The 9,482-nt window shown below is 35.9% G+C and overlaps 2 protein-coding genes across 2 annotated transcripts; both read left to right on the plus strand.

The window, feature by feature from the left end:
* Nucleotides 1–3,127, plus strand: LOC121759917 (protein NUCLEAR FUSION DEFECTIVE 4-like). Its single transcript, XM_042155493.1, has 3 exons — nucleotides 1–629; nucleotides 1,292–2,223; nucleotides 2,321–3,127. Exons 1-3 carry the CDS (start codon nucleotides 294–296, stop codon nucleotides 2,826–2,828), a joined length of 1,776 nt encoding a protein of 591 aa, XP_042011427.1. The 5' UTR covers nucleotides 1–293; the 3' UTR covers nucleotides 2,829–3,127.
* Nucleotides 3,128–3,930: 803 nt separating this feature from the next.
* LOC121762298 (putative disease resistance RPP13-like protein 3) lies at nucleotides 3,931–8,989 on the plus strand. Its single transcript, XM_042158129.1, has 4 exons — nucleotides 3,931–4,085; nucleotides 4,196–4,276; nucleotides 5,654–6,464; nucleotides 7,183–8,989. The coding sequence occupies exons 3-4, from the start codon at nucleotides 5,708–5,710 to the stop codon at nucleotides 8,631–8,633; spliced, it is 2,208 nt and encodes a 735-aa protein (XP_042014063.1). The 5' UTR covers nucleotides 3,931–4,085; nucleotides 4,196–4,276; nucleotides 5,654–5,707; the 3' UTR covers nucleotides 8,634–8,989.
* Nucleotides 8,990–9,482: the final 493 nt, after the last annotated feature.

Genomic DNA, 9,482 nt, shown 5'->3' on the forward strand with positions numbered 1-9,482 from the left:
TTGTATTTTTCAGCTTCACTTTCACATGCTGCATCTCTCTCTGTATGAATAAATCACACAAACAAAAAAATTCAGTAGGTTGCAATAAACTACAATTACATCCACGATTGTCGCTCGACCCCTTCCACACAGGCCATCGGCATAAAGATGGAATACGGAAAGTGTTATTAATCACCTTTATATTGTCAGCTGCCAACTGTTTGTGAAATTGTCGGAGCGAGAGCAATATCGACTAGAGCTCAAAGCTTTACGATTCAACTGGAAGTTGATTTGGGAGAGGGAAAATCAAGACGATGGGCCGTTTCGGAGAGAAGTTCACATCGTTCTTCAACAATCGGTGGCTGGTTTTTGTGGCTGCAATGTGGGTGCAATCGTGCGGGGGGATTGGGTATGTGTTTGGGAGCATATCGCCGGTGATCAAGAGCTCTTTGAGCTATAATCAGAGGCAGGTTGCGAGTTTGGGGGTGGCCAAGGATTTAGGTGACAGCGTTGGGTTTTTGCCTGGGATTTTATCGGATTTTCTGCCTTTGTGGGGTGTTTTGCTGATCGGGGCTATTCAGAATCTGATTGGATATGGTTGGGTTTGGCTGGTTGTTACTGGGAGAACTCCTGTCTTGCCATTGTGGGCTGTGAGTATACCTTTTCTTGTCAAGATTCTTCATCTTTTTGATCCATTGACTTTTATCCTTTTGATCATTTGATCGAGATCGTGTTTGTGTGTGTGTGTTGAATTGGTTTGTGCCTCTGTTTTTCAGTTCAAGATCTTGCTTCCTCTTTTCTTAGCTGCTTTCGGATTGATGTTTGTTCCTCATCCGTAAATAACTTGTGTGTTAGTGAAATCAATCTTGCCTTATCTGGAATCAGTTGTTTTCTAGATGTACTGCTTAAGAACTTGTGATTGTAAGATGAAGTAAATATGGATCTGAAGGTGTTGTGTTTATGACTGTTAGTCTGTGGATGAATTCATATCCATGAAATGCAATGGTTTTGCTCTGTTAAAAGAGTTTGACTGATGCTATGTGTAATGGAAGAAAAGCTTTTGTGATTCTGGATGATGAGGATCATATTGACCTTCTATTCCTGTTTTAATCATTTGTTAATGGTGATGTAAATGGTTACTCTAACATTCTCGTGACTAATAGTCTTAAGGCATAGCCGATCAGTCTATTTGCTGGTGGTCCTGCTTAATTGCCAATTTAGAAAGTCCTTGGAATTTGATATTTGCAGCTATTAACTAACTAAGGACACGGTTCTCTTCCTGTTTTGACCGATTATATCCTTTAATGTGCAGATGTGCATTCTTATCTTTGTGGGAACAAATGGCGAGACCTATTTCAATACAGCTGCACTCGTCTCTTGTGTGCAAAACTTCCCAAAGAACCGAGGTCCAGTTGTGGGGATACTCAAGGGATTTGCCGGGCTGAGTGGAGCAATCTTGACTCAGATATATGCGTTATTGCATTCTCCCGACCAAGCTTCTCTGATATTTATGGTTGCAGTTGGTCCAGGAATAGTGGCCATTTCGTTAATGTTCATCATCAGGCCTGTAGGAGGTCACAGGCAAGTAAGATCGTCTGACGGGTTCAGTTTCTCAATCATTTACGGTGTATGCCTCATTTTGGCTGCTTATTTGATGGGGGTCATGCTCGTGCAAGATCTAGTCTACGTGAGCGAGACTGTCGTTACAATCTTTACTCTGATTCTATTTGTCCTTCTGTTGTTCCCTATTGTCATTCCTATCTTCTTGAACTTTTTTCGGGACCCAAAATCACCAGCAGAAGAGGCACTTCTCGGCCCAGATAAGCAAGAGTCGAGCAAATCTGAGGATAGTTCTCAAGATATCTTATTCAGTGAAAGTGAACTGGAAGATGAAAAGCCAAAAGAAGCAGATCTTCTTCCTGCTTCGGAGAGGCGAAAGAGAATGGCTCGGCTCCAGTCCAGAATAGCGCAAGCCGCTGCAGAAGGAGCAGTAAGAATCAAGAAACGAAGGCCACACCGGGGGGAAGATTTCACAATGATGGAAGCATTGATAAAGGCTGATCTTTGGCTTATCTTTTTCTCTCTTATGTTAGGTTCTGGTTCTGGATTGACTGTGATCGATAACTTGGGCCAAATGAGCGAGTCTCTAGGTTATGATAACACCCATGTTTTTGTCTCTATGATCAGCATCTTTAACTTTCTAGGCCGTATTGGTGGTGGCTACTTCTCTGAGAGAGTCGTCAGGTAACAGTCTCATCGACACTCATCAATCAACGCTCGATAGTATTTTATATCTATCATAATTCCTTCTCACTAAATTGTTTTCCTTTGCTTCCAAAAGCGACTATGCATATCCAAGGCCTGTAGCCATGGCCGTTGCTCAAGTCTTTCTGGCGGTTGGGCATTTTCTCTTCGCTATGGGATGGCCCGGCTCGATGTACGTTGGAACTCTCCTGGTTGGCCTTGGCTACGGAGCACACTGGGCCATCGTACCTGCTGCAGCATCCGAATTGTTTGGTCTGAAAAAATTTGCGGCTCTATACAATTTCCTTACCCTTGCCAACCCTGCAGGTTCTTTGATAATGTCAGGTGTTCTTGCGAGTTCCATATACGACAGAGAAGCAGAGAAACAAGCTCATGGACAAAATTACGTACATCGTGGTTTATCATTCTCGTTTCCAAATTTCTTGAGAGCAGAAGAATCCCTGAAATGCAAAGGTACCATTTGCTTCTTCGTGACTTCCTTGACCCTTTCGGGGCTCTGTGTGGTTGCTGTCATCTTGAGCTTAATTCTTGTCCATCGAACAAAGCCAGTATACCGTAACCTCTATGGTAGTTCTCGGAGGTAAGGTGAGGAGTATTACCAAGTGAATCGGAAGTTTTGTTTTTTTTGCGAGTTGGCAGTATGCCTGTCTGCAGTTTGTTGCAATGTTATCTTATTTTGGTTGTTTGTATACTTTCTTTATGACTTCATCAATCAAAGCTAGCAGCAAAATTTGGTTGGTGGAAATTGTGGTGTATTCTTTGATTACAGGCTCAAATTATTTGAGTGAGTATATGTATGATGTTTGTGATTGTATTTGGTAATACTGTCCTTGTATTCTTTGGCAAGATTTTAATTAATGACCAAAGATTGATTGTTGAATGAGATTGTTCTTGCTTTGTGTGGGTGGTTAATAGGTCTTTCTCATTCTAGATTATCTATTAAATGGAGTAGTAAATTGGAAGAGGTAATTATTTATTCTAAACTTTGCATACTTGTAATAGTACTCGTTTACTTTAATCGGGTTGTTCGGTTGTATCCCGAGATTAAATATATAGTGTGTTTGGTTCATGAGATTCAATCCCACAACTCAATCCTAGATGAATAATCATGAGATAATTATTCATAGCTAACCTCTTGTGACTAAAATAATCTCACAACTCAATTATATATTATACCTTGATAGTATTATTTTATATAGTAAACTGAACACCAACTAACTACCCAGCCACAAAAGAAAAGAGAAAGAAATATACCACAAAGTGCAAAATTGGTCGATGAAAAAGGAAAGGAAAGAAAATTAATGTTGGGTTTATTTTTCGTATTTTTTGCTTCCCCAACACATTTGCATATATGACTAGTAAAGGTTTAATACTTCACCCTCAAATGACACTCTAATAAAGTCGGACAATTCAGGCTCCACTCACAAATTCACAATCACAAATAGCAGTAAAAATATTCGACGATTCTGCACTCTATCATTCAATCATACAATATACCTAATATTAATGACAGATTGCAGATGAGGACATACTACCTATTACTAATATTTTAACTTTAACTTTAACTTTAACTTTAACTTTAACTTTAACTTTAACTTTAACTTTAACTTTAACTTTAACTTTAACTTTAACTTTATAATGAAATCATAATATATTAGTAAAAAATTATTATCAATAGCACCGCCCATCTTGAAAAGCAAAGAGATTTAGAATATTGAGAAAGGATCGCACAGATCTCAAAGACCAACAAAGCTAACTTCATCATTCACCTGACGAGGATTGAATTAATCATCAGACAACCCAAGATGAGCAACAATACTGCGATTTTTCCTGTTTACTAAGTTAATCTTCTGTCATTTTTTCATATTTTCTTGTTTTCGAATTTGACTGTAAGTGTGGTATATATTGCTTTATGAATTTGTAGTTTGATCTCCCTTCCAACTTTGTGTAGGCTTCAAAGATAAAGGAGGATTGGACCGGAAAGTCAACCAAAATGATCCAAAGATAAAGAAGAAAATTCACAAAATTAAAGGTAATTTTCCTTTCATAACATTTTAATCAGCCCCAAACCCTAAATAATGATAAATACATGTGGTGCTTCTTTCGAAATCTATGGCTACATCTAAGATTTCAATCTAATAATCGATTATTGAGTGAACAGATTATGGTATTTAATTTCTTTAAACGTTCATTTTTGTTATAAATGTTTATTTTGATTGATTATTTTTCATAAATATATTTTCTTATGGCTCTCTCTCATGAAGTTTAAATAATTATTCCCTTCGTTTTTATTTCTTTTTGATAATGAGATTAATTTTTTTTATCATGCATACATAATAAAGTAAGAGAGAGTAAAGTACCGCAAGAAAGAATAAAATAGGAATAATAGAAAATGTGTTCATTGTTACTCCAACTATATATTGAAATAGAAATGACTCAACAATGGTGGAAGATCCCAAAATGGTATTATAGTGGGACGATTGAAGATCTTTATTCTAATTTTAAAATTATGACAAATTATCTGATAAAATTTTATTTTTATTTTATTATCTTGATTTTATTGTTGGAATAAAGATGAATGATTTGTTCTAGTATTGTTGAATACTTATCAACTTTTCCTTCAAATTAAATCCAGCGTGTATATGTTATTTGCACAGGAGCATTAAAACCTACTCGTAAAACTTTGATTTTGTTAGTGTGAATTTTTTGCAATATAATTATGAATGACACATAAATTAAGAATCATTTAAAATATATAACCTTTTATGCTTCATGATTTTTATTAAATATTAGTTATGATCATCTTTAATTTTTTATTTGATTGGAGTTAATGAGGTCTTTCATTATAACAACTTTTTTCTTAGAAATACTTGTGTTACTTTTTATGGAATTACAACTTACACAAAGCATATCCAAAGACCTATTGTTTCGAAGGGGATCATTAGTCAATTTAATTGGCTTTGCTGTCTAAATAATTGCGTATGTTTTATATGAAAGAATCGTGAAAAGTAAGATGGAAAGTGACTAGATACATGGTGTTTTGGGAAATTTATAACCATAGAAATTGTTAGTATATGGTAAAACTAGGTGCAAAACCTATTTATATTCTCTATAGTCTAAAATGACAGAATTATGTATTGGGTATCATGAAATAAACGTCAACTTCGTCATAAAAATTTAGGACATTAAGCCTTTATGTACGTCAAGTTTTATAGTCTTGTTCAACTTTGCTTTGAGTTTGAATGATACAACAGTCATCTTATCAAATCACATATGCCGATAGGAAAATTTCATAACAACAATTTCATCTCCTTCTTCGTAGATTTGAATAGTTTTTAAATTCATGTGATTATGATGTTCAATCCCAAATCAGTTTTTCTTTACTAACAATGTATCGCATTATATCTAGGTCATTGTTATTTTTTAGCTACGAGTGCAGTTTGCAGATTAAGCAAGCAGAAATATGGTAGAAGCAGTAATTTTATCTTTGATGCAAAAGCTTAACAAATATCAAGAGGAAAGAATATATAAGCCCAGGAAACATGAAATTGGAGAAATGGAAAGGGTAATTAAAGAGGTGAGAGAGATTGTGGATATAGTTAGAGATAAGAAATTTGAAGAGGGAAGAAGAGTCAGATTTTTGGTATCTGATCTGGTCCACATGGCCCACGATGCCCTCTACAAACGTCGCCAAACTCATGTGAACGAGTACATCTATAATTGGATTGGAGAGATCAAAATGCGGATGCTTAAACTGGGAGCTGATGGGGCTGAGACAGAGTCCAACTCAGAAAATGTTGATGAAGATCATGTGGTGGTAGGCTTGGATAAACACATAGAATTGTTGCTCCGCACAATGATTTTTGATGAAATAACATATCGTCCATGGGTGGTTATCAAAGGCATGTCTGGTATTGGAAAGACGACTCTAGCTAGAGAGATATACAACCATGCAGATGTCATTGATCGATTCAAGTATCGTGCTTGGGTATGTGTTTCTAATGTCTTAACTCTTAAAGAGATATTTATCAAACTACTTCTGCAAGTAGTAGTAGATGGTGAAAATCTTCATACATCTTCATCATTGGAGGAAATGGACAACCAAACCCTCCTATATATGCTTCACCAGCACCTGCAAGGACTGCCATATTTGATAGTTCTCGACGACTTGCCCAAACAAATACCCTTAGAACCTCTCTGGGAAGCTCTTCAAAAACAAGGTATGTATAATCTTATTATGATGGTAACTTAGGTTTCAACATATATAAATGAATATTGTGCTAATTCTAAATGAAGCAATTTGCCAAACAAATACTTATTTTTCTCAAATTTTTGTTAATCTAACTCTTCATTAAATGATGTTCTTTTCTTTTTTTTTTAAATAAAAACATCCATAATGGGCTTACTAAAATACTTTTTACATAATGTAAAAATTGTTTGGCCCCCACCTCAGAATGTAGCTCCACCCTCCACCGTTTCAATTCTCTACCCTTTAGTTCTTCCCAATCCCTCCATCACCTATGGCTATACTAGTTTGAGAGACAGAGAAGAGCTGATTTGAGAGTTGCCCTCTTTGACCACCACGCTCTTCTCTCCCATAAATAAGTACTCTCGCAAGTGATCAATTTTATAGTATTTTGGATTGTCCCACCGCAAGTGATCAATTTCTTTTTTGAAAAAAACTTTGTTGATATTTACTTTTTTCAAAAAGGCTGGAATTGACTACTTCATAATTTATTTGATAATATTTTTTTAAATATGAAATTTTGTTATTAAAATTTTAAAGTTTCAAAAGAGATTTAAAAAGTATTCGGATTTTTAATAAATTACAAACACTACTTAGTTAGTAGTATTACTTTAAAAGTTATATATAGCCACATCATGTAACAATTAAAATTTCCCTTCTGATTTTTCCTTTTGTGTTTGTTCTCATGTAAGAATACGACGGAAGTAAATTGGTGGTCACAAGTCACATGACGCATCAATTTATGAAAACACAATGGCATGATGTTCATAAGATGGAAGCTTTGGATCCTAATATGAGCTGGCAATTGTTTTATAAAACAATAAACAGTGGGAATAAATTGAGGAGTGAGCAGAAATTCCCAAAGGATTTGGAGTACCAAGGAAAACTGATGTTGAGAAAATGTGGCGGTCTTCCATTAGCTATTAAAGAGGTGGCAAATCAGCTAGCTCAAAAGAAAGCCTCTACTGGAACTGAATGGGAACATCTTCTTGACTCCGTTGATTTTGGATCAACATTGGAGTTATTGGAACCGTATTATCAAAAATTAGACCCCAAATTGCTGCCATGTTTCATGTATCTGGCCTTGTTTAAGGAAAATACAACTTTGAGGAAAAATAAGTTGTCGCAGATCTGGGATGTAGCAGGAGGATTGTATGATAGTCATTCATATTTTGATGGTTTAGTTGATGAATCTGTTATTGATGAAGTTAACGACATGAGCACACGCTATCGCATGAATCCAGTGCTACACAGACTATCCATTAAAAAAGCAGAGGAGGGAATAGGTTTTGAGATCCTTGGAAGTACTCGACTCAACAGAAATCCACGCCATCGTGTGATCATTTGTAGCAGAGACAACAATTTCAGCTACTCAACGAATCAAGATGAATATCTTGTTTCTCTCTTCTTCCATGGAGGTGGTTATTTCAATGCTAGTCCATCTTATTGGGAAAGCTTTGAAAACCTTGAGGTACTTGACTTTCAAGATTTTGGGTTGAAGGTTTTACCTGAAACGATTGACATATTGATGGAACTAAGATACTTGGGATTGAGAAATAATTACATAAAAGAGCTCCCAAAAGCAGTGGGGTTCTTGGAAAAGCTTGAGGTTCTTGACATAGCTCAAAACTTTATGGTGCAAGTACCAGATATTATATGGAAATTGGATAGCCTTCTCCATCTCTACATGTCTGATGTTATTTCTGAGAAGCCTTTCACGATGGATGTGCTACAGCGGCTGAAGACCTTAACCTCGGTCTCATTTGATGATCTTATATATGATGATCATGATGAGCTCTTAGGCTTGACTTCTCTGGAGAAATTGGGTGTACAAGATTTGGATGGAAAAACACATGTAAGCAAGCTCTTTGGGTTATTGTCCAACTTGAAATCTCTTAAACACCTAATCTTAACAGGGTACCGTTTTAGAAGCATGCCTTGTTTGGATGAGCTTGGTACTTTACAAAATCTCAGAACACTTAAATTGGATGGACGCCTAGATAGGTTGCCAAATAGTTTCCCTTACTGGCTGACTTCCTTGACGTTGGCTAATAGCTGTCTTAATGAAGATCCCATGCCACTACTAGGGGAGCTACCTCAAATTGCAGAATGCCTACACAGGTCAACAAATGGGTATTCGTAAATTCGGTTTTCATTTTCTTGGAGTCTTGTGCATCGAAAATTTATTGAATCTGAGGAATCTACAAATTGGAAAAGGTGCACTAAGATATCTTAGTAAATTAGAAATCCGCAATTGTCCATGTCTGGACACCCTCCCCAAAGAGCTTCAGTCAAATCCTGTTTTTCTGAGAGAGTTAATGATGGTGACAACCAAAACCATTTCAACAAAGATCAGGAATTCAAGCCCAATCTCCAAAATAAGGTTTGTGAATATCAATTCATAGGCGCGGTTATTGATATTAGGCTCTATTCCTCTTGTCTCTCGTGTATGTACAAGTATTTATAATAAGTTAATTTAATTCATAAATGGTTACTAAATTATGGATAGAGTATTTTTTTTCCCAAAATAAATACTAAACTCTATATTTTATATTCTTTGTAGTTTAATATAATTTTCTTAAATATTTATTGTGTGGTTGCTGTTATCTTGAGCTTGATTCTTGGCCATCGAACAAAGCCAGAATACCGTTGATTTATTACAGCATGAAAAAATGGGTTCTGGTTCTCAAAAGTTAGTATTACCAAGCTACGTTGGCAAATAGCTATCTTAGTGAAGATCCCATGCCACTACTAAGGAAGCTACCTCACTTTCATAGGATTCAAGAGTCCATTTTTCATCTGTATATACTTCAGCCGCTGTTCGAGGAGTCTAGTGAGACTTATAGGAGTTTATGCATTAATTACTATAGTTAAAATACCAAAGACTAATAGGAAAAATGAATGTATTTAAATTAACTTGAAATAAGCACAAAGGGCATAAAAGGATATCTAATTGGGGGGTTTTTTCTTCTTTTATACTAGACTACATATA

The sequence above is a fragment of the Salvia splendens genome, chromosome 13, assembly GCF_004379255.2.
Source record: "Salvia splendens isolate huo1 chromosome 13, SspV2, whole genome shotgun sequence".
Taxonomy (NCBI): domain Eukaryota; kingdom Viridiplantae; phylum Streptophyta; class Magnoliopsida; order Lamiales; family Lamiaceae; genus Salvia; species Salvia splendens.

What these genes read in the sequence shown, in the direction of transcription:
- LOC121762298 (XM_042158129.1), top strand. Translation starts at nt 5,708, where the DNA reads ATGGTAGAAGCAGTAATTTTATCTTTGATGCAAAAGCTTAACAAATAT. An exon ending in GGAAGCTCTTCAAAAACAAG is followed by an intron (nt 6,465 to 7,182) that starts GTATGTATAATC and finishes TTCTCATGTAAG; the next exon opens with AATACGACGGAAGTAAATTG.
- LOC121759917 (XM_042155493.1), top strand. Translation starts at nt 294, where the DNA reads ATGGGCCGTTTCGGAGAGAAGTTCACATCGTTCTTCAACAATCGGTGG. An exon ending in CTGTCTTGCCATTGTGGGCT is followed by an intron (nt 630 to 1,291) that starts GTGAGTATACCT and finishes TTTAATGTGCAG; the next exon opens with ATGTGCATTCTTATCTTTGT. An exon ending in TTCTCTGAGAGAGTCGTCAG is followed by an intron (nt 2,224 to 2,320) that starts GTAACAGTCTCA and finishes TGCTTCCAAAAG; the next exon opens with CGACTATGCATATCCAAGGC.